Source organism: Colobus angolensis, unplaced genomic scaffold (assembly GCF_000951035.1).
Source record: "Colobus angolensis palliatus isolate OR3802 unplaced genomic scaffold, Cang.pa_1.0 Scaffold130, whole genome shotgun sequence".
Classification (NCBI taxonomy): domain Eukaryota; kingdom Metazoa; phylum Chordata; class Mammalia; order Primates; family Cercopithecidae; genus Colobus; species Colobus angolensis.
In genome coordinates this window covers 5279451-5303767 of record NW_012114253.1, presented here as the reverse complement: position 1 = coordinate 5303767, position 24317 = coordinate 5279451, and the positions used below count along the sequence as shown (strand labels likewise).

The 24317-nt window shown below is 53.4% G+C and overlaps 2 protein-coding genes across 2 annotated transcripts in view; both read left to right on the top strand.

Moving 5' to 3' along the window:
* The window catches only part of PADI1 (peptidyl arginine deiminase, type I), a 40019-nt gene extending 21395 nt beyond the window's left edge, over nt 1-18624 (top strand). The window contains exons 7-16 of the mRNA XM_011934054.1: nt 1909-2081; nt 2231-2334; nt 3376-3499; nt 3888-3995; nt 5974-6125; nt 10416-10560; nt 11704-11797; nt 12779-12858; nt 13739-13864; nt 16624-18624. Of these exons, the coding sequence (XP_011789444.1) occupies nt 1909-2081; nt 2231-2334; nt 3376-3499; nt 3888-3995; nt 5974-6125; nt 10416-10560; nt 11704-11797; nt 12779-12858; nt 13739-13864; nt 16624-16857 (1340 nt within the window). The 3' untranslated portion in view covers nt 16858-18624. The remainder of the gene's footprint in view (nt 1-1908; nt 2082-2230; nt 2335-3375; nt 3500-3887; nt 3996-5973; nt 6126-10415; nt 10561-11703; nt 11798-12778; nt 12859-13738; nt 13865-16623) is intronic.
* Nucleotides 18625-21394: 2770 nt separating this feature from the next.
* Nucleotides 21395-24317, top strand: part of PADI3 (peptidyl arginine deiminase, type III) — a 37110-nt gene continuing 34187 nt past the window's right edge. Inside the window, exon 1 of the mRNA XM_011934053.1 lies at nt 21395-21520. Coding sequence (XP_011789443.1) covers nt 21429-21520 — 92 coding nt within the window. The 5' untranslated portion in view covers nt 21395-21428. The remainder of the gene's footprint in view (nt 21521-24317) is intronic.

Genomic DNA, 24317 nt, shown 5'->3' with positions numbered 1-24317 from the left:
ATCACTTGAGCCCAGGAGTTTGAGGCCAGCCTGGGCAACATGGCAAAACCTCGTCTCTACAAAACATACAAAAAAATTAGCCTGTATTCCCGGCTACTCTGGAGGCTGAAGTGGGAGATCACTTAAGCCCAGGAAGTCAAGGCTGCAGGGAGCCGTGTTCATGCCACTGTACTCCAGCCTGGGAGACAGAGTGAGACCCTGTCTCAAATAAATAAATAAATTAAATTAAATAAAAAACGTACCACTCCTTAACCCCTGGAGTGCTCTTACTTGTTTTTACAAACAACAACAGGCTTCTAGCCCTTCCTGATTCCCCTTCACCCTCCTCTGTTCAAACTGACCCAGAACTTATTGTTCCAGCTAAATGAGCCTGGCAGGGGCCAGAATGTTCCCTCCCATGCACCAGTGGTGGACGTTTAGGCAGAGGACTCAGCTTGAAAGCACTTAATGTGACACCAGGGCATAAGCAAAGTCTCGACAAGTGAATGGACAGCCTCTCCTGCCGTGTGCGGCCACTGATGTGCTTTCCGTATCTCTGGAATTCCCTATCTGGATATTTCATACCAATGGAACCATACAGTAGGCCTCTTTCAGTTACCATAATGTCTTCAAGTTTCATCCATGGTGTAGCATGAATCAGTGCTTCATTACTTTTCTTATGTTTTAGAGACAGGGTCTCATTCTCATGTCCAGGCTGGCGTGCAGTGATACTACCATGGCTCAAACTCCTGGGCTCAAGTGATATCCCCACCTCAGCCTCCTGAGTAGCTGGGACTACAGACATGTGCCACCATGCCTGGCTATTTTAAAAAATTTTGGGGGCCCGGCGTGGTGGCTCACGCCTGTAATCCCAACACTTTGGGAGACTGAGACGGGTGGATCACGAGGTCAGAAGATCGAGACCATCTTGGCTAACACGGTGAAACTCCATCTCTACTAAAAATAAAAATAAAAATAAATTAGCCGGGTGTGGTGGTGGGCACCTGTAGTCCCAGCTACTCGGGAGGCTAAGGCAGGAGACTGGCATGAACCCGGGAGGTGGAGCGTGCAATGAGCTGAGATCACACCACTGCTCTCCAGCCTGGGCGACAGAGCGAGACTCTGTCTCAAACAAAAAACAAAAAAAAATTTTTTTTTGTAGAGATGTGGTCTCACTCTGTCGCCCAGGCTGGTCTCAAGCGATCTTCCCGCCTTGGCCTCTCAAAGTGCTGGGATTACAGACATGAACCACCGTATCTGTCTGGTCATTACTTTTTATGAATTAATAATATTCTATCTTATGACTGTATCACATTTTGCATATGTATTTATCCATGGGTAGTTTTCACCTCTTGTGCCAGGTGCTTCTATCTCTTTATTTAGCTTAAAGTTTTTTTTTTTTTTTTTGAGATGGAGTCTCGCTCTGTCGCCCAGGCTGGAGTGCAGTGGCCAGATCCCAGCTCACTGCAAGCTCCACCTCCCGGGTTTACGCCATTCTCCTGCCTCAGCCTCCTGAGTAGCTGTGATTACAGGCGCCCGCCACCTCGCCCGGCTAGTTTTTTTGTATTTTTTTTTTTAGTAGAGACGGGGTTTCACCGTGTTAGCCAGGATGGTCTCGATCTCCTGACCTCGTGATCCGCCCGTCTCGGCCTCCCAAAGTGCTGGGATTACAGGCTTGAGCCACCGCGCCCAGCCTATTTAGCTTAAAGTTTATATTGGCCTCATGAGAAAATGTTAACCATTTTACAGATAAGAAACTGAGGCTCAGAGAGGTTGAGTCATTGAGCCAAGGCCACACAGCTTGCACGTGGCAGAGCCAGAGAGAAACCCAAGCAGCTCTAATCAAAAAGGGGGCTCTGTCCTGGATTCCTGGGCTTGCAGCCCCTCACCCCTGTCCCCATGCTAGTCCCTGACTCTTGTTCTTCCTAGGTGGGAATTCTCTCTCAGACTACAAGCAGGTGCTGGGGCCCCAGCGTCTGTCCTACGAAGTTGAGCGGCAGTCGGGGGAGCAGGAGATCAGGTTCTATGTGGAGGGGCTGACCTTCCCCGATGCCGATTTCCTGGGGCTGGTTTCCCTCAGTGTCAGCCTGGTGGACACGGGGGTGTGTACAGCACTGGGGGGTGGGCATGGAGACTGAGGGGTTTGGGGACCTAGTTTGGAGGCTCCAGGGCTGGGCAGGCTGGGGGCTGGGGGGCTTGAGGCAGGCTAGGGGTCCCTGCAGGGCCCCCCAAGTCCTCATTTTCCCCTCAGACTCTGCCTGAGGTGACCCTCTTCACAGACACTGTGGGCTTCCGCATGGCCCCCTGGATCATGACGCCCAACACTCAGCCTCCTGAGGAGCTGTATGTGTGCAGGTGAGGCTCCTTCCCTCCAGCCCTCCCCCAGGTCTGGAGTGCAGCGGTAGGGACAGAAGCTGCCTCAGGGCTGCGTGCCTCACTCAGACTAACAGATTCATTGTGGGCACCAATTCAGCTGGTGGCAGGACAGCAGCCGGTGGGCTGGGGCCCCACCCTGCCCACCCCTGACCCACCCTGCCCTGTGCAGCTAAGGCCCCTCCCAGGTCACTGGCTCAAGCTCTGGTTTTCCTGCCCATCCTGTCCTGTGGCTGCAGCCCCAGAACATCTCAGATTTAGTCTGGGCAGTGGGACCAGGCTCTGCACAGGCTGCCAGTGACCATCGGAGACCTACCCTCCCTGTGACATGGGTACAATCCCGTGCCTGCTAAGGACGTGGGAACCCAGTCCTCGGGTCTCACTGCAAGCCCGATCTTACCCAGCTCGCTGGTCCTTCTACCGTCTCTCAGAATCCTTTCCATGCCCTTGAGGGAAGGACCAGCCTCGACTGGCAAAGCCCTGCCAGGCCTCTGTGCCAGAGGTCAGACCACTGGAAAAAGCCACAGTTGAGCTGGACATAAGTTAAAAGGCTGGGAAGGGTGTGGCCAAACAGGTTTGCTCTGCTTCCCTGGGTCTAGGTGTGTGTAGGTATTAAAAAGAGACTCTTCTCCTGCTTGCTAACCCCACCCTGACCCCTTTGCTTAGGCCAGTTGTGTGGAACAGGAGTAGACGGGGCCACCTGCCCCTCACTGCTATTTTAACCCAAGAGATTGAGCCCCAGGTCACCTCTGTGGCGACTTCCCTGACTCCCGGTGCTGGGTTAGGTGCCCTGCCTCTGGGCTCCACAGCCTGCGCTTATGCCTCACCTTGCTCCTGTCACCTGATATGATCTGGAGACTTTATCCATCTTCCCCATGGGCCTATGAGCCTCTCAAGGTCATGAACTGGAACCCCTGTACCCCAGAGGCTGCACGGGGCCCAGCACAAACTGAATCAAGGCCACTCACACTTCAGCCACAGTCAGAGGCCATTAGCATGCTCCCCTCTCCCTGCCTTTTACAGTGTGACGGACACTCACGGCTCCAATGAGAAATTCTTGGAGGACATGTCTTACCTGACGTTGAAAGCCAACTGCAAGCTGATTATCTGCCCTCGAGTTGAAAATCGAAATGACCGCTGGATCCAGGTGGGAGCCGAAGCCGACGCCAGAAGGGAGCTGGGGGCAGCCCGGGAAGCCTGCAGCCTGGCTTGGGGAAAGGGAAGCCGCACAGGTGCCTGATGGACCTCCGTGTCGCTAGAGAAGCCACGGCAGCCTGGGCCAGGCTTCCGGGGCGAGGGCTTTTCCGCTGCCTGCATCAGCCCCAGCCTCCACTGCTGCCCTCCAAACGCTCTGGTCCCAGACGAGAGTTCTCTCCTGGCTGAGGTCCTAAGAGGCCTCACTTCTACCTCTGCCCCTCACCAGATCTTAGGGAAGATCTGCTGCCCTGCCCCGCCCCAGGCCCGGCGGGGACCATCCTGTTCTGTAAACCACCCGAAGAAGGTCACCATGGCTTTTTCATCTCTCCCCCTCCCAGGACGAGATAGAGTTTGGCTACATCGAGGCCCCTCACAAATCCTTCCCCGTGGTCTTTGACTCCCCCCGGAACAGAGGTCTGAAGGATTTCCCCTATAAGAGGATCCTGGTATGTGGCGACAGGCAGAGTGCGGAAACCCTGGCTGGGTCCTCCTGGAGGGGCACTGGTGAAGTCTCATCTGGGCTTGGTCCTATAAGGCTTGGAGAACAGGAAAAGGGGGCAGAAGTATACAGGAGGTGGGACATCAGCAAACTGGGGAGCCAGTGGGGAGTTTGGGCAAGAGATGGAAATGATATGCAAATCACATGCAAATAGGCAGCAGCCTGATTATTCCTGTGTTGAGAGGGGCAGGTCAGCAGAGCTCTTCTGGAAAGGGACTGGTCACCAAGGGGGAATTGGCAGCGTGGTCAGCTTTGGGGAGACCAAACTGCCTTTTGGAGGGAATGTACCCTTAGTGAGCCTGCATGGCTCTTGTTCTTCACAGCTAGGTCCTCTCTTTAGGTGTCAAATGTTTTCTGAACACCTACCATGTCCCAGGAACTGTGCTACCTCCTGTGCACAAGATGGCAACAGCAGCACCCACCATTACATATTGAGTTCCAGGCACTGTCTCCTAGCTTTCCGTGGCTTACCTCATGAATTCCATGGGGCACGCCTATGGATAAGTGCTATCATTATTTCCTCTTTATGGATGAGGAAACCAAGGCTCAGGGAGGTTAAGTAACTTGCCCAAGGCCATGTAGCAAGTTAATAGTGGCACCAAGATGCAAAGCTAGAGGGGCTGTCCCCACAGCCCTGCACTCAGCCTGGAGTGCAGTACCCCTCCAGGTGAGCCCATGGTCTCTGCCTGTTTCCAGGCTCCCACTCCCCAACTGCTGGGGCAGTCCCAGTCAGGTAGGAGCTGTGATGGGATGCAGTCAGTGGGCACACAGAGCAGGGACATTCATCCCAGCCTGGAGGGATCGGGTGACAATGAAGCCAGCAGGTGAGTGCACCTGCCGGGGCCAGTGTGCTGGAGAGAGACCCTCCTGACCTGCCCCAGGCTTGGCCTATAGGGGCCAGGGGATTTTTTCACTGATTTCTGCTCTCCTCTTTGTCACTTTCATTTTCCACTTTCTTCGTGTTTCGTTTGCTGTTCTTTTTCTAGCTTCAAATGGAATCTAAGATGATTCAGCCTTTTCCTAAAAAACACACGTGTTTTATTATTTATTTATTTATTTTGAGACGGCGTCTCGCACTGTTGCCTGGGCTGGAGTGCAGTGGCGCGATCTCAGCTCACCACAACCTCTGCCTCCCGGGTTCAAGCGACTCTCCTGCCTCAGCCTCCTGAGTAGCTGGGATTACAGACGCCCCCTTCCCCCACCACCATGCCAGGTTAATTTTTTGTATTTTTAGTAGAGATGGGGTTTCACCATGTTGTCCAGGCTGATCTCGAACTCCTGACCTCGTGATCCACCCACCTTGGTCTCCCAAAGTGCTAGGATTACAGGCATGAGCCACCTTGCCTGGCCTACTTTGTTTTATGAGACAGGGTCTTGCTCTGTCACCCAGGGTGGAGTGCAGTGGTGCAGTCCTAGCTCACTGCAGCCTCCACCTCCTAGGCTCAAGCCATCCTCCCACTTCAGCCTCCTGAGGAGCCAGGAACTCAGTCATGCCTCACCATGCTCGGTTTAAATATACATGTCTAGAGCTCTGGCAACTCCCTAGCAGTGCTGCCTCACCAACATCCCATGAGTTTTAATGTGCTATCAAAAGACAGCAGATTTTTAGGAACTTTCACTTCAAAATCTTGTCTAATTCCCTCTTTGATTTCTACTTTGATCTATGGATACCTTAGATGTGTATTGCTTAATTTCCAAACATTTGGGGGAATTTCTAGTTATCTTTTGGTTATTGATTTGACTTTAACTGCATGGTTCTCAGAGCCTGGGGGGATTTGTAAAAAGTGGACAGAGATCGTTTTTCAAGCACCAGGAGCCATGGAGTGGGAGGCCCCCAGCATCTTCCCTCTGCTCCAAGAAGTGCCTCGTCCTGTCCTCACTGACCTCTCCTTCTTGGGGCGGGGATCTCGCTGGTCCTTCCATAGGGTCCTGACTTTGGATATGTGACCCGGGAGATCCCACTCTCTGGTCCCTCCAGCCTTGACTCCTTCGGCAACCTGGACGTCAGTCCGCCTGTCACAGTGGGCAGCACGGAGTACCCCCTTGGCCGGATCCTCATCGGGAGCAGCTTCCCCAAGTGAGGGGCTGGGGTGGGAGGTGGGGCGGCACAAGGGGTTGACCGCAGCATCCACCCTCCCTGTGCCTCCATCACAAACACAATTCCCCAGTCTGATAAGTGGTCTTAACTTCCCGTGTGGAATCCTGGAGTCAAAGACTCGGCAACCTAAGATCTCAAAAGATCACAGAATCTTAGGAGAAAACTCACATGCTTATGGCCTGTGATCTTTTGACCTACCTCATTTTATGGGCTTAATGAGTCATCAACATTAAAGAGATATCAGGGGGCCTCCCATAAAAAGCCAGGTTTCTGGCTTCTCATGAAAAACTGGAGAAGCTGGGGAGGTGAGACACAGTCTGGCACAGAGACGGAGGAATAGACTCATTGACTTCTCCCATTAGGAAGTCAGACTAGCTTCTGTCCTAACCATGGCTTAAAAGGGCCCTGAGGTCATGAAGTTCCCAGAGCAGGTGGCTGCAGGTAAGCAAGTGACTGGCCAGGATACCCTGATGACAGAGGTGAGTCAGTGGATCTCACCCTGGACAGATGTGATGGAGCAGGAAACAAGGTATTTAGGTTTTAACGCTCAAACAGGTGGCGATGTCTGTTAGGTCCTGCTGAATGGGTACACACTCTCCCTGCAGGTAATCAAAGAATGGGGTGTGCAATGCAGGGTCCTGGTGGGTTCCCCTGTTTCTTCCCTGGAGATGACACCCACTGCAAGCCCTGGAGTTCACCTTCCTATTTGTGGGGTTTTTGCATGGCAGGGGTGCCCCCACTTGCCCCCCAAGCCCTGGCTGACCAGCTGGTCTCCAGCCCAGAGGAGTCAGGCAGTGCTGAGAAGGTCACAGCCTCACCTGGTGAATCTGGCAGTCTCAGAGCTCTGGATCGGATGAGGTAAGGCTTCCTGGCACCCACCCAGGCATGTAACTGGGTGCCCAGGCAGGGTGCCTGGGGCTGAGACTGGCCAGGCGAGAGGCATGTGACTCATGCCCAGACACTCCTGTGTGTGCTGTTCTGCCCACAGCCTTGGGGGCAGACAGGCCTTGAGGCCTCAGGACGGTCTTTCTCTAACTCAGGGAGGAAGGTGTGAGGAAGGAGCACAGGCTTTGGAATCAGATGGACTTGGGTTTGAGTCCTGGCCCTGCCACTTGCCAGCCACATGATTTGGGATGTGTCCCCCAAACCAGTGTTTACCATAGTGCCTGGCACACAATAGGTACTCAATTAATTCATTTTAAAATATTTATTGTGTGCCAGGCACAGTTAAAGGTACTAGGGATACATCAGTGAACAAAAGAGATGCATTTTAAATGGGCAAATTATTTTATACTCCATGCCTCAGTTTCCTTATCTTTAAAATGGGCCTGATGAAAATCCCAGTCCCAGCTATGGAATCAGCATTACTGGGGATAAAGAATTCGTGTCATCCACCTCTTGAATGCTTAGGTATTTTTCAGTTGGCCCCAGTAGTGGAGCTGCTTCACAGCAGGTGGAACTAATTGGACAAAATGTATTGACCACCTACTACCCACTATGTGTCACACCCATAGTGCTTTTCCGAGGCTACCTCATTGAATTTCTACAACAACCCTGTGAGGCTGAGACCATCATCATCCCCATTTTACAGATAGGGAAGCTGAGGCTTGGAAAAGTTAAGTTACGTGCATTCTTTCATACATTCATTTACCAATTCAGTAAATATTTATGGAGACTTCCTATAGGCCAAGCCCAAGGTTGAATGCCGGGGATACAGAAATGGCTGAGGAGCTTGCCCTTGAGATTTAGAGTCTAATGAGGGAGACAGGGAAGCAATGGATCAGAGAGGGGATCACATATCATCCCACGTGCGGTGTCCCAGAAGGCTTCCTAGGGGCAGCCAACGATATTGACGCGTAATCATAAAGGGTAAGCAGACTTCAGGCAGGTAAGGAAAGAAGCAAAGTAGGCTGGGCTCAGTGGCTCATGCACTTTGGGAGGCCGAGGTGGGTGGGTCACCTGAGGCCAAGAGTTCGAGACCAGCGTGGCCAACATGATGAAACCTCGTCTCTACTAAAAATACTAAAATTAGCTGGGTGTGGTGGTGCACACCCATGGTCCCAGCTACTTGAGAGGCTGAGGCAGGAGAATTGCTTGAACCCAGGAGATGGAGGTTGCATTGAGCCGAGATCACGCCACTGCACTCCAGCCTGGGCAACAGAGCAAGACTCCATCTCAGGAAGGGAAGGAAGGAAGGAAGGAAGGAAGGAAGGAAGGAAGGAAGGAAGGAAGGAAGGAAAGCAAGAAAGTAGCGTGGAGTGGACCAGTGTTGCAGGCAGAGGGAAGAGCACAGGCAGAAGCCTGGAAGCCAGAGAAGGTACAGCTCAAAGGAAAAGTGGAAAGAACTCGGTATGGGTGGCATGCAGATGAGCGGGGATGGACTGGTAGGACCTCAGGCAGGAGGGGGCTCTGCAGGTCCAGCTGGGGACAGAGTTCGGGGAGAAATCATTCTGTTCAGATGCCTCACAGGGCGGTTCTCTCCTCCGGGATCCCTGGGACCTGGGCTCAGGGGCCGAGCTCAGAGGATGCAGGCTCAGGAAGGGGAGGGGCTCCTTCTCCAAGGACTTTGCTTCCTTCTCTGTCCCAGGCTCCTGCCCCAGTCTCTGTATCATGCTGCAACACATGGGCATCCTTACCTGTCTGCTCCCATAAGCCTCACGAGCCAGCGAACCAAGCCAGGAGCCTTCTCTCAAGGGTGCAGGGGTCTGTTCTGGGAACTCCCAGGCACAGAGCAAGGACCCCCACATGAAAAAATGAGGGGTCTCCAGTGTGGACGTGTCCCCATTCCATTGGCTGTTGCATTGAAAACCAGGAATCAGACCTTTGGTGGACAGATGGGACCTGAGGTTTAAAAAGGGTTGGCTACATACTTAGGACCACACTGCAAGTTAGCAGTACGGTCAGAACCCAGGTCTCCTTCTACCTGGGCCCCAGACTCAAATTTAGCACCTCAGGCTGCTGTCCAGTGACCCTGCCTTGGTTTCTGACCTTAGCAATGGACAAAACAGACAACCAAACATTCCGGCAGTGAGAAACAGACAATAAGTGAACAAAACAGATAAGTACCTCCGATCATATGTATGAATATAGTATGAATGCATGAACAAATGCACATAACTTTAATTTTCTGGGCCTCAACTTCCTCATCTGTAAAATGGGGACAGTAATGGTCCCCACCCCACAGGGCTGTCATAAGGATTAAATGAGGTAGCCTGGGTAAAGCATGTGTGTGGCACATGTCAGTAAATGTTTGTCTCAGGTTTGCTGAGAGTCTGATGTTTAAACAAAGCCTTGAAGGAAAAGAGGCAGTTAGGCCAGACACAGTGGCCCTCACCTGTACTCCCAGTGCTGTGGGAGGCCGAGGTGGGGGGCTCGCTTGAATCCAGGGGTTTAAGACTAGCCAGGGTGGCATGGTGAAACTCCACCTCCACAAAAAATACAAAAATTAGCCCTGCGTGGTGGCACATACCTGTAGTCCAAGCTACTCGGGAGGCTGAGGTGGGAGGAGCGCTTGAGCATAGGAAGTTGAGGCTGCAGTGAGCCATGATCACAACACTGCACTCTAGCGTGGGTGACAGAGTGAGTGAGACCCTGTCTCAAAAAAAAAAAAAAAAAAAAGGAGAGAGAGAAAGAAAGAAGAAAGAAGAGAAAAAAGAAAGAAGAAAGAAAGAAAGGAAGGAAGAAAGGAAGGAAGGAAGGAAGGAAGGAAGGAAGGAAGGAAAAGAATGGAAGGAAGGAAGGAGGGAGAAAGAAAAGAAAAACGAAGAAAGAGAAAAGAAGGAAAGAAAGAAAGAAGAGGCAGTTAAAGATGTGGCTACTTAGGAGAATATTCCAGGGTGTAGAAACAGCCATACAAAGGCCCTGAGGCAGGAGCAGGCTGGAGACAGCAGACCAGCAGGGAGGCCAGTGGACCTGGAGCCAAGTGACCAAAGAGGTGCGCAGTGGGGAGTGAGGCCAGACAGCTTGGCCGAGCATGCTTCAGATGTAACTTTGAGCTGGTATTTGTATGTATATCATAGGGTCATCAGGAGGATTAAACAAGACACTTAGTGAGAGTACCCTAAGGACAGCACACAGTAGGTGCTCACATGCACACACAAATCCTCAGTCCATTCTCTGTTGTCTTGGCCTCTCCATCCTCTACACCCCACATTTAAAGCGTTCTTTGAGCAATCCCGTCCCCTGGTGGCAGATCTGATGATGACTCAGAGGCAAGACCTGATGCCTCCCAGGCACAAGGTAACTGCCCACCCTCTCCCTCCTGGCCAGGTCTGGCGGGCGGCAGATGGCCAGGGTGGTGCGGAACTTCCTGAAGGCCCAGCAGGTGCAGGCACCCGTGGAGCTCTACTCGGACTGGCTCTCTGTGGGCCATGTGGACGAGTTCCTGACCTTTGTGCCCACTTCTGACCAAAAGGTGCGTCCCCTCCCTCCCTGCTTGAGCCACCTCTGCCCCTGTCTGACCTGATGGGATGAGTTAGGACAAAGCCATCTAGAACCACCTCAACCCTGTGCCCCGAGTAAGCTCTGGACTGGGGCATTCTCTGGGTCAGGGCACCCCGACACGCTCATCCTCACACTTCCTGGGTATTTGTGCTTGAACCCAAATCCCTTAGCCAACGGTCAGGAATGATACTGATAATAATTGGTAATATTTACTGAGCACCTACTATGTGCCAAATACTCACATGTTTTAATTCATTTAATCCTCCAACAAGCCCATCAGGTGGGTGCAATTATTATTGCCCCATTTTACAAGTGAGGAAATTGAGGCTCAGAAGGGCCATTAACCCATCCAAGCTCACCCAGCCTGCAGGTGTCAGGATAGGATTCAAATCCTGGTTCTGGGTCTCTACAGTAAGCCTTGCAGAGGTGGCTGGGGAAGCCATGGCCAGGGAGCCAGCAGCCTGGGAGAAGAGGCTTCCCAGTGACCAGTGGTTACAGCTCTGCTAGGGACAGCTCTGACAGTGAAGGAGGAGACATTTGAATTGGGTATTTTGTTTTTGTTTGTTTGTTTTTGAGACAGAGTCTTGCTCTGTCGCCCAGGCTGGAGAGAAATAGCGTGATCTCGGCTCACTGCAACTCCACCTGCTGGGTTCAAGTGATTCTCTTGCCTCAGCCTCCCAAGTAGCTGGGATTACGCCACCATGTCCGGCTAATTTTTTGTCTCTTTAGTAGAGATGGGGTTTCACCATGTTGGCCAGGCTGGTCTCAAACTCCTGACTGCAGGTGATCTGCCCACCTTGGCCTCCCAAAGTGCTGGGATGACAGGCGTGAGCCACCACGCCCAGCCCTGAATTGGGCCTTGAAGGAAGAAGTCAGAATGCCTTGGTGGGCAAAATGCAAAGGGCTTCCAGGGAGGGAGAACAGCACAGACAAAGTTCTGGAGGTGGGAACCTGCTTGGAGGACCGGGAGAGCTGCAGACAGTGCTTTGTGGCTGGGGTGCAGACTGAGCGGGAGAGGGGAGTCCCAAGCACTGTCAGGCCCCTCCTGAGTCTGGGGTCTCCTGTGTCTAGGGGGACCCTGTCCACTGAGCCATTCTCCCTCCCTCTGTGCCAGGGCTTCCGGCTGCTCCTGGCTAGCCCTAGCGCTTGCCTCAAACTCTTCCAAGAGAAGAAAGAAGAGGGCTATGGCGAGGCGGCCCAGTTTGATGGTGAGTGCCAATGACCCGGTCACCCCTGGGGAACCCTCCCCTTTCCTCACCATCCTTGGTTACAGTCCCTGCACCTGCAGGGCTCTCAGCTGGGCTCAGAACCCAACACCCACTCTCCGTGTCTTGGGCCCCCAGGTCCTCTGATGGGTGGGGAAGTTCCTGGGCCACACCCCAGCAGAGGAAAGGCACAGGAAGCCATGAGTGCCCCTGGTGCCAGTCAAGGCCAGGCACGTTCTTGTTCTCGCTCCCGTCTGATCTCTCCTCCCTCTTCCTTATCCCTGTTTACAGAAGTGGAAACTGAGGCTCAGAGAGGAGAACTGGCTTGGCCAGGGCTGTGCAGCCAGGGAGCAGCAGGGCTGGGGGCTCGAGAGAGGAAGGAGGAGAAACCAGGCTTGGTCAGGGCCCCTCTGCAGAGCTTCCTGCAGGAGCTAACAGACCCTCCAAGGGCTTGCTTGGCCCACCTCCCCTCCTTGTCACAGCCTCAGTGTTCTCATCTGGCAAATAGAGCATTGGAATGGATGTGGTGCCGCTGTCCACAAGGATAGTCCTGGGTTTAAATCCTGGTCTTGGCACTTGCTGGCTCTGGTATCAAGGGTGTGTTCTGAACCTCTCAGTGCCTCAGTTTCCTCTTCTCTGAGTTGTAGGTGATAATTAATCCCTCTTATAGTTGCTTTAAATATTAATAATACATTAAGTGGGATGTCCAGAGCATGGCAGACATTCAATAATGGTACCTGTGCCATAATTATTAGGCTCTCAGTCCTGAGTCACTTCCTGAGAAGTTCCTCATCCATCACCAGGTTTTCCTTGCAGCCAGGGCCTGGTCCCATCAGGGTTCTCAGTCCCGACTTTCTCTATCCTGGCTTCTGACCCTGGCACTGAGGTAGGAGGGAAATCCTGGCCTGGATTACGTAGCCCCAGGCTGAAGAGGGCCTCCAGGCAGTGCTCCTTGAGCTATGCATTGTCTTTCTCTTCTTGCAGGGTTAAAACACCGGGCAAAAATAAGCATTAATGAGATGCTGGCAGACAGACACCTCCAGAGAGACAATCTTCATGCACAGGTGAGGGGCAGGACCACCAGCTGCTCTAAGGGGTCCTTTCCCTTCCAGGGAGAAGCAGCCCCAGGAACTGCTGGCAGGGACAGGGGGTCGGCGGGGGGAGGGTCAGGGATTCGGCGCTGGAGTTCTGACGGTCCTGGGGGCTGCTGGGGCCTGTGGGTAGGATAGAGCCTCTGCCTTCAGGAACCCACAGTCTGATGGAAGAGACAGAACCATGCCCTCAGGGAGCTCCCAGCCTAATGAGGTAGACCTGGCCCCACTCTGGGGCAATGACCTATTTCCATAGAAGCAAACCTGAGCCTCTCATCCGAGAAGTCTGGTGAAATGCGAGAGGAGAGACATAGTGGGGAAATAGGACCTTGCGGGGCCCTGAGGTGGGGCGGGTAAGAGTCAGGGGGATTCTGTGAGAACAGGTAAAGCAAGGTGTCAGGAAGGGGCAGGGCTCACCCCAAGATAAAAAGTGCCTGCCCTGTGCAAGGTGAAGGGGCTAGCGCAGAGTCGGTGCTCAATTAACGGGAGGAGGCCCCTTACCCCTCCCCGGTGGTGCCCAGCACCTTCTCCTAAGCTGCTGAGAAGGAACAGGAGCATCAGCCACGCTGTGGCTGGGGCTGAGACAGTGTGTTGTACTGACAAGAACATTTGCATCCAGAAACTGCGTGAGTTCGAACTCCAGCTCTGGCACTTCCTAGCCGTGTGCACTTGAGCAGGTTGCTTGAGCCTCAGTTTCCCCCAGACAGTAATGGCGTCTATGGCGCAAAGCTGTTGTGAGGCTTCAAGGAGCTAACAGGCCCAGAGGGCTCCACACGGGCCCTGCACACAGTAGGTGCTTGGCCAGTGTTATGTTCTTCCTGGTCCCGGGCTGCCCAGCTGCCTCCTTCCCCAGAAATGCATTGACTGGAACCGTAATGTACTGAAGCGGGAGCTGGGCCTGGCAGAGAGTGACATCGTGGATATTCCTCAGCTCTTCTTCCTGAAAAACTTCTATGCAGAAGCCTTCTTCCCAGACATGGTGAGAGCCCTTGGGCAGGGTCCTGCTGGGGGGTCTGCGGGGCTCCCGGAGGAAGCACTCCCTGGCCCAGGGCAGGCGGGTGCAGAGGCTGGAGGGCCCTGCGGACCTCTCCAGGGTCTGTTTTTGTGAATATAGAGAACATTCCCATCAGTGACTCTCAACTGGGGCAATTTTGCCCCCAGGGGATTTTTTTGTTGCCACAGGGAGGTGCATGCCCCTGGCATCTGGTGGGTAGAAGCCAGGGATTTCACTAAACTTCCTACAGGGCATAGGGTGCCCCGCCACAAAGCACTTTTTTTTTTCTCACCCAGATGGAAAAAGAAAACGTGGTTTGGTTCCCCGTGTTTCAGGCTTCTCTCTCTGGGTCTCAACTACCTGCTGTGTTCCCACCACAGTCCCTCACTTGCTGCTCCCCAGTGGGGGTCCTGTGTCACGCAGGCAGGCAGGCGGGGGCGGGCGGTCGCCTCACTGACTCTCATTAACCGGGCAGCTGACAAGGAGATGGGCAGATGTGATCTCACCCGGGAGAGATGTGATCTCGCCTGAGCGATGCTATCGGGGTGGACCTGGCCCAAGTGCCCATTAACCTCTTGGGAAAGGATGTTGGGGTGTTGGCAGCTGGGAGGGATGGTCCCCCAGGATGAGGATAGACCCTCTTTCTTTACACTGAGGTCTTTAGCTTGAATCCCTCTCTTGGGACAAGCCGAGGGTTGAAAGTGAATGTTGGAATCAGGATGCAGGTTGTGGGAGGTGGGGAGGACCCGCGTGCTTTCCTGACTCCTCCTGGGGAGATTCCAGCCTGTAGGTCCTGGCAGAGACCCCCACGCAGGATTTCTTGACTCTGTAGCTCTATTGCTGTTTTAGGCTGGATGAGCCTTTGCTGTAGATGCTGTACTGTGCCTCCCAGGATGTTCAGTGGCCTCCCTGGTCTCTACCCACTAGATGCCAATAGCACTCTCCTAACTGTGACAACCGAAAATGCCTTAGTGGACAAAATCATCCCTGATTGAGAACCACGGCTTGAAGTCAGGCAGTATTGTCTGTTAGAACATTCTGTGCTGAGGAAAATGTTCCATATCTGCACAATACAGTACAGTAGCCACTCAGCTACCACTTGAAATGTGGCTAGTGTCAATGAAGAAGGGAACTTGTAACTTTATGTAAGTTTAATTTTAATTTAAACAACTGCGTGTGGCAGTGGCTACTGTGGTGGACAGCAGAGCTCTAAGGGACTGCTAAGCTCTGGTTCTGGCTGAAGGTGGGGGGAAGGCCTAGGCTGCAGCGTGTGGGACTGTGGCCTGGACTCTGTCTGCTGGAAGCCCCCTGCCTGTGGGCCATCCTGTGGAGATCCCCTAGCTTCATTCCAGGCTCTGCTGAAGGAGCCCAGCTTGTCTTCACTGGGGGGTCCCATAAGAAACACCCAGTTAACCCCTTGGTTTGTCAGATGGGGAAACTGAGGCTTAGAAGGAGCGTGGGTCATGTGTCTGAGGTCACACAGTGAGCAAGTGGCGGAGTTGGGACCAGCCCCGAATCCCATGACTCCTCATTTAGGAGGAAGCAGAGGCCTGGCTGGCTCTGACCCTGGCCCTGGTCTTGGTCCTGGTCCTGGCTCTTTTCTCCTCTTTCTGCCCTTTGCCCCCTGCATGCCCCACCCCCACTCCCACCCCAGCATATTCTGGCCCATTAGTGGGCAAAGAGGTAGTTCAGGGTCAAGGCCAGGGGACTGATCTCACGGGACCCTCCAGCTTTATGTCCCTGACATGGATGAGGGTGGGGCGGACTTGAGGGTGGGGGGCAGAGCATGGAGAATTTGAGGGCAGAGTCCAGGACAGGCTCACCGTGAACCCAAGATAGCCTAGAGCTGCCCTCTAGAGAGAAGGTCCGGAGTCCCCTTTGAACACCAAGGGTTGCCCTTTATGACCTCTTGCCATCAACCTGGGCAGATATTTCCTCTAAGAAACCCCCATACCACTGCATGGGGGAGAATTCCCATCCCTAGGATTAGGGCCCCAAGCCAGGTCCACAACCAAGGGAAGGAGGGGTGCCCCCAGAGCTAAACTCAAGTCTCTCCCAAAGGCTTTCAGCCCCTTCCCCCAACTCCTCAGTCCCACAGGTGGCCAGATACAAAGAGCATGGGTTTTGGCATCGGTCAGATCCAAGTCCAAATGTCAGTCTCATCATTCTCTGGCTGTATGATTATGTGACTTAACCTGTCTGAACCACAGCTTTGGAGGCAGGCTGTGAGATTTAGTGATGATATATCTGGCACATAGAAAATGCTCAATAAATGCTAACAATGATCAGGGCTGCCAAAGACAGTTAAGCAAGCTGTGCACTGCAAAAGCACACCACACTTTGGAAGACAGTCACACCACAGACCTTGTAGGTATGTATATTTGTTGTACAAGTTTCTGGCAGATGACATGAAAATCTCTTGTTTTAACAAAGTTGCTATAATATGACAGTTTTCTCATAGATGGAAGAAAGTGTTGGAGAAGTGGTTCTGTTTTTTTTTTTTTAATGTACAAAATTCCTGGTAGCCCTGGCTGTTATTCAACCTCATTTTCAACCCTGAATCTGTTTCTCCTCTGCTTTCATAGACCCTAACTCTTGAGCAAACCCCAGTTCTAGAGCCCTTTGTGGGCTCTAGCGAAGGCCAACCCATTCCCCAGGGCCTGTCTTATTCCGGCAAGAAAGGGGTGCCAGAAGCACAGCGCTCGCAGCCAGACAGCCTCCCTCTTGCCTTTTCTCTCTTGCAGGTTAACATGGTGGTCTTAGGCAAGTATCTGGGCATCCCCAAGCCCTACGGGCCCATCATCAATGGCCGCTGCTGCCTGGAGGAGAAGGTGCAGTCCCTGCTGGAGCCTCTGGGCCTGCACTGCATCTTCATTGATGACTACTTGTCCTACCACGAGCTGCAGGGCGAGATCCACTGTGGCACCAACGTGCGCAGGAAACCCTTTCCCTTCAAATGGTGGAACATGGTGCCCTGAGCCTGCCCCCACCCGCCATCCTCTCTGCCCTCTTGCTGGGGAACCCCGCCAGGGTGAGGGCAAGGAGCAACCACCTGGCCTCCATTCTCTTGGGGGAGCCTTGGCACTTTGCAAACATCCTGGCCCCCGTGAGCACCGGGACACAGGGATGGATCCCACCCACCCTCGCCTCTGGACTGGCCTACCCAACCCGAGAAGAACGCACATCATTCTTCCCTCGCCTCTTCCCCACCCACAGCCCCCAGAGGCTCCGGACCAACAATGTTAGCATGTTCGAGAATGGCTGTGGGTGGCCTAGGGAGATGGGCCCCACTTTGAATTGCTCCCCCTTCATTCTGATGCCTCCCTGGGGAACAAGGACAATAACTTTGTGTCTGCACCAGGAATGGGGCCCGGAGGACCCGGGGTCTGGTGTGCCAGGCACCAGGCTGCCTCTGCTCTCGGAAAGCTAGGAAAGGAGATCAGAAACATCCTCTGCCCCATCCGGATTTCTTCTCCCAAAGGGGGCCCAAGGCTGTGACACTTACCTCCACCCCCATCCAGCACCCTTCAGCTGTGTGTGGACAAACAAGGACAGAAAAACCCAGTGTCCAAGGGCCGATTTCAATAGAAAAAAAAAAAAGACAACAAAATTTTAATAACTGCCTCCAACCTCGGAAGAGTGATTGTTACCTTTCTGGAAAGACTTTAATTACCAGAGCCGGCTTCTCCCTCCTCAGAAATGCTGAGAGGCCAGTGTGAGGCCTGAGGACACACGAAGGAAGATGGGGCAGGAGGGGACGAGGTCAGGATGGCAGAGTGTGTGATGATGGATTTGGGGGCCTAGAGGTGTCCATGGCTCCTGGGCTGGGATTTTGAAGTCTGGATTTGAAGGGAGCTGGCGCTTCCAGATGTAGCAGGGGTGGGGGTCCAGATGTTAGAAGAGGGTGTGTGTGTTGGGAGGAAATCAGGTTCTCTCTGAAGGTGGAGTTTAATTTCCTTTAATAGTCTTTAATTATTCCCCTTCATTCTGCAGGCAGTGGGAGGGGAAGGCTTGCCTGGTCTCTCTCAGCAACCCAGGGACCCTGCACATGGCATGGGTTTCACCCCTGAATAAACCGCTGTGGCAGGCCCGTGTTCCCTCCCACAGTAAGGAAGACAGCTGCCACGGGAGGTTCATAGCCCTGAGCGCGGTCACTGAGACAGGCACAGACAGTCTGGTTCAGCTGGGCTGCAGGGCACGGGCAGGAGAAAGCCAGCCTACCCTCTTCCCCCACCGCCAGTGTGGTCATTGCACGGCAGTCAGCCCTAGAGCCTCTGCCCATCTAGGTTTTTGGTGGCCCCTGGGGAGCCTCACACTGAGCCAACTACTGTCACTCTTTTAACCAACAAAAGCTAGCCTGGAGCTGCTATGGTTAAAGTGGGTGAGCAGGAACCTGAAAATCCCCTTCTGGAAGGTTCTACAGAACTGCATTTGCAAGCTCCTGCTTTAACCTGAGCACCCTCTGCTCAGGATCATACCCCAGGCTGCACTGAGTCAAGAAGGAGAAGGAGGCTCTGAACGGGCCGGGGGTGTGAGCTGGGGTTGGGATTCCCCCGAGAAAGAGCTGTGGGTAGGAGGGGAGTGGGCATTGCAGAGATAGGGCTGGGGGTCAGGGCTACCCTGGGTGTGAGAAGCTCTGGAGTTGCTGCTGGGCCATCGAGGGGCCCTAGTGTTGGCTCTGAGAATGTTCTGGGTGACCAGTCACCTCCTTTCTGATCAATAAAAATGTCGACATGCATTTCTTACAGGGCTGTCTCCCCAGCCTGTTTGTTGGGTTGGGGAGGAGGGGAGGAAAGCGGAGAAGCCTGCTTCCAGTTCCACCCACTATGCAGCTGCTTGGCTCAACTTCTGCTGCCACAGGCAGACCCTGCTCAGCTGGGAGAGCCTCACAGTGCCATGGCCAGTGCCAGGCAGGCTGATTCAGCAGGATGACTGGCACATGCCTCTTGCTCTGGGGCTGATGGCCCTGCTGAGATGGAGATCAGATCGGGGGAGGGATGAGTCCTGCCTCTTCCTCTCTCCTCTCTTCCTTCAGCATCTCCTCCATCTCTCAGGGAGGACAGGTCGGGGAGGCAGCCTGGGTCCTATTAACAGAGGTGAGAGTTCCCCAGCAGGGCTAGTTCCCAGGGCCACAGGCCACTACAGTTCCCTTTCTGGTTTTTGTTTAGTTTTGTTTTGTTTGAGATTGAATCTTGCTCTGTCACCCAGGCTGGAGTGCAGTGGTGTGATCACAGCTCATTACAGCCTTGAATTCTTGTGCTCAAGTGATCCTCCCACCTCAGCCTCCTGAGTAGCTGGGAATACAGGCACAGGCCACCATGCCCAGCAAATTGCTAATTTATTTTTTACAGAGCTGGGGTTTTGCTGTTACCCAGGCTGGTCTCAAACTCCTGGGCTCAAGCTATCCTCCCATCTTGGCCTCCCAAAGTGCTGGGATTACAGGTGTGAGCTACTGTGCCTGGCCCAATTCCCTTCCATTTTTGCCTCCGAAGCTTCTAAGTTACCCGGCTTCAGTGGTCTGATTTTGGATGCTTAAAAATGTCACCCTGTCATCCTACACATTTGCTGCTGCCTCAAATTATACCCTTTGATACTCACTTTATTTTAGCTTTTGTTGTGGACTAAGAGGGCAAAAAGTTGCTGCCTGTTAGTCATTGACACTTTAGTCTGAGTTAACCACAAACCTGTTTCTAAAAGTTGGTATTAATGGGGGAGAAGTGAAGGCATGAGTCTCCTTCCAAAGGCACATACAGTTCTCTGAGAAGGAGGCAGGTAGTGGGCCAGCACCCCAGGGAAAGCCCCCACTTTCTGCATCTATTCTCCATCTGTGCTCACAAGTAGGCTAGGGAGACCAAGGCTTCCTCCTGAGCGCTAACTCTCAACCAGGGCTGACACAGCCATCAAGCCGTTCCTCAGCTGAAAACAGTGAGGCTGTCTCTTGGCCCAGCAGCCCAGCAGCTCTCCTTGAAAAGAACATCCTTCCCAGAAACTGAGATATGGAAATGACAATCTTAGGGTCCTGCTGAGGTCCTCGAACTGGTGCAGATGTCCCAGCTGGAGGTGCTGGGGAGCGGGTCCTGGTGTCCATCCTGCCTCAGGCTGTCAGCACTGCCAGGGAGAAGGGAGGAAACCTGTATTCAGTACCTCCTGAGCCTCCCCCAGGCAGGGCGCGTCTTCACTAGTATCTCCGCCAGCACCAGTGATTAGCTGCATTTTCTACAGATGAGAAAACCGAGTCTCCAAGGGGGGGGGACACTGGCACCCAAGGCCTTATTGTGGGTACACAGTGGAGTCTGCATCTGAACCCAAGACTTCTCTCCCCAGAGCCCTTGCTCCTGCTCTTCCAGGAGCCCGAATGCCCCCTCTGACTTCAGTTTTCCCACCTGACGACTGAGCCTTCCTACTCTGACATGTCAAGCTCCCCCTGGCTGGAGAGAGTTCTCGCCCTCATCATTTACCCCTTTCAGAGGTTTTTGAGATCTAATGACAACAACAGTAATACAGTAACGCCAGGCTCCATTCCAGAGCTCTACCAACGCTGCCCATGAGGCCTCACAGCAACCATTTTTCAGATGAGAGAAGTGAGGCGCGAACAATTAAGAAACTTGCCCAAGGTCACCCATCCAGGAAGTGGCTGAGGCAGAGCTGAAACCTAGGCCTGGCTCTAAAATCCATGCCAAAAAAAAAAAAAGCTGGTGTTTCTCAAAGGACACCAAAATGTGTTGGGGAGCTTATTAAAAACTCCAGAGGAGAGGGCCAGGTGCGGTGGCTCATCCCCTGTAATCCCAGCACTTTGGGAGGCTGAGGCAGGTGGACCACCTGAGGTCTGGAGTTCGAAACCAGCCTGACCAACATGGAAAAACCCCATCTCTACTAAAAATACAAAATTAGCCAAGAGTGGTGGCACACGTCTGTAATCCCAACTACTCAGGAAGCTGAGGCAGGAGAATCACTTGAAGCCAGGAGGCGAAGGTTGCGGTGAGCTGAGATCGCACCATTGCACTCCAGCCTGGGCAACAAGAGTGAAACTCCCTCTCAAAAAAAAAAAAAAAAAAAAAATCCAGAGGCCAGGCTGCACCCCTAACCTGCTGGATCAGAGTGGACAACAGACCTGGGAATCCGCATTTTCACCAGCTCCCCAGCAGAGTAAGAAAGCTCCCCATTAAATTATATTGTCTCTGAAAATGCAGAAAATGGAGGTGAGGGGGAAAGAAGCGTCCGAGACCGGTATCATATATCTCTGTACCCCTTCAACAGCACCTGCCCCCAACAGTTCCTGGTGCCTAGCCAGGTACCTGTGGGGACTTGCTTCCCAAGAAATTAACTTCCTGGGTGCCGGGGTCGGGACAACAGGTTCATATACAAATACTGGGTCCCTTCCAGCCTATCCTGAGCTCTCAGTTTTGGGAGGAGGCTGGGCTCTCATGACTGGAGCCAATGAATCGGCACCCTGGGCTGGAGGGGTGGGGCCAGGGGCTTTTAAACCTCATCCTAAGGGGCCTCGGGGGCAGTGTCGGGGTTGGCGGCCACAGCTAAGTCCAAGACCAGCATGTCGCTGCAGAGAATCGTGCGTGTGTCCCTGGAGCATCCCACCAGCGCGGTGTGTGTGGCTGGCGTGGAGACCGTCGTGGACATTTATGGGTAAGGGTCAGAAGTCTAGTGGTTTGCAGGCCCTTGGTGCTTACGCCCTTGAACCTTCCTCCCTTGGACCTTCCTCCCTGCAGGCCAGGCAGGGCTTCTTCAGGGCCCACTCCCCAGCCTTGGCCTCGGAACAGCAGCCAATCAGGGAAGCCTGGGTCCTCCTCTTGGTCAGCTGAGTTTCCTGAAGACCTCAGTCAGGGAATTTGAAATTCGGGAGGCTGAGCGGGGTAGAAGAGGCTTCAGTGGCTGAGCTCCAGACCAGGGGCTTGGAGGGGGCTGGTACTACAAAGATATGGCACTTTTCTGTGTCCAAGGGATCCTGCAGGTTAGGCTGAGGATCTGTCTGGGGCACGCAAGAATAGGAACAGGCAGATATCCTCAGCCCCATCCTGAGCCTATGAGCCTAGAAACAGAGCGTGAATCATTTTTTTTTTTTTTTTCGAGAGAGAGAGTCTCGCTCTGTCGCCCAGGCTGGAGTGCAGTGGCGCGATCTCGGCTCACTGCAAGCTCCGCCTCCCGGGTTTACACCATTCTCCTGCCTCAGCCTCCCGAGTTGCTGGGACTACAGGCACCCGCCATCTTGCCCGGCTAGTTTTTTGTATTTTTTTTTAGTTGAGACGGGGTTTCACCGTGTAGACCAGGATGGTCTCTATCTGACATCGTGATCCACCCGTCTCGGCCTCCCAAAGTGCTGGGATTACAGGCTTGAGCCACCGCGCCCGGCCCATTTTTACAAAATAGGTTAATACATAGCACTTACCATGTGCCAGGCACTGTTCTAAGAGCTTCACAAGCCTCTTGAGTTAACTTTCAAACTTTAATCTTGAATTTAACCCTTACAACAACCCTGTGAACTAGGTTTATTATTAGCATCATCTCATCAGACAAATGAGAAAACCGAGGCAGAGTGGGCAAGCCATTTGCTCAAGTCACACAGTTACTAAGTGGCAAAGCCAGGGTTTAAACCCGCTTGTGGTCTTACTCAAGAGTCTTATGGTTTTAGCTGCTCTGATACTTGGGAAATAGAGGTTTCCAACCTGATTTCCTCCAGACACTCAATAGCCATGCATTATGCCCCTACTGTGTGCCAGGTCATGCATTTAAGGCTCATGGTGGAGGGAGGTAAGGCCCTATCTTCTCTCTCTTAGGAAGAAAAGAGGGTTAGGGTAGGGTTTTAGGAGCTGGGCTCTGGGGACCACCAGGGAGCTGGCTTCTTAGGCTTTTGGGGAGTCTCCAGTTACCTGGCTTTGAGGTAATCGGGATATTGGGAGAGGAGGGTGCAGAACTGTGGGACAGCTCCTGCCTCCCAAGTCTCCCAGCCGTCTCCTCGGGCCAGGTTTCTCAACCGCAGCACTACTGTCATGGTACCTCTTTGTCATGGGGGCCGCCCTGTGCACTGTAGGATGGAGAGCAGCATTCTGGGCCTCTCTTTGCTCGATACCAGCAGGACACTCCCGAGTTGTGACAACTAACAATGTCCCCAGACATTGCCAAATGTGCCCTGGGGTGGGGAGCAAAATAGCCCACCCATTGAGAACGAGTCTCCGAGACTAAGACTCAAAAAATCAGGGTGAACTTGGGAGCAGCGATGGGGTTGCTCCAGGGCATTGGATGAGAGGGGTGAGGAGCTGGTCATGGGAGGGAACCAAGTCTGGAGCAGAGCCAGTCCAGGAAATAAATCCTGGTATTGGGTGGGTGGATGAGCAGTGAGGAAGAGGAAGGGGATTCAGTGGTTCCTGAAGCAAGGGGAAGCCACGGAGGCTGTGCCACAGGGGTAATGAAGAAGGAGGGGTAGCTGCCACTTGGCACCACTGTCTGCCTGCCATGGGGTGACTGGGCTGCGTGCCACGGGGTGACGCACCTGCCCCTGCTACCTCGTGCCTGTTGGGCAGATGTGTCTCCGGTTTGACTTGCCCCAGGAAGCCTGGGGCTGGCTCCTCCCCAGCAGAGCTTCCTTAGAGGATAGAGGATGGATTGGGGCGATAAGAGACAAAGGCCATAGCTTCCTGGAGTCACCTGAGCCACACTAGAGGTTTGCAGAGAAGGCCATGGGTGGGACAGTCACAGGGTGGGGGATAGAAGTTCCGGTACCTTCAAATGAGGGATTATTGGGCCCTGATGGCCGAACCCCCCAGGGGTGGGAGTGGAGAGCTCCTAGTTCGTTCATTCACACATTCTTCAAGTATTTCTTTTGAGTCTAGTGTGTGTACCAGTCAAAGCCTTGAAGGATGAGCACAGGCTCTGGGGACACACACAAGGGTGCAGAAGCAGCCCCTCCCCTCTGAGAGGCCGGCAGAGGCCGGACAACCTTCTTACAGGGGTGCTGGAGAAAGGACTCCTTTCTGAGAAAGGGAGCAGGACTGAGTTAGCTCTGAGGTCCCTCCTGGCTTGGAGGTGCTGTGATGTAACAATCCTGGGTGCTCAGCCTGCGGGCCAAGAAGAGAAAGGGCAGTAGGTGTGGTGGCTCAGTCCTGGCTCTGCAACTTCCCAGCTCTCCGACTGTGGGAAACTCCTTTAACTTCTCCGAGTCTCTGTTTCCTCACCTGTCACCTGGGGATGATAATAATATCAGCAATGACACTTAATGCCACTCCCCAGCAGTGCTGGCCCTAAGCACTTTCCATATGTTAACTAATTCTCACACAATTCTAAAGTGGGTACTGTCATCATCATCATCTTATAGATGAGAAAACAGAGGCACAGAGAGGTTAAACAACTTGCCCAAGGTCACACAGCCAGTGAGTGGCAGAGCCAGGATGTAACCCAGTTTGGCCTTACTTCAAAGGGCAGTTGGGGG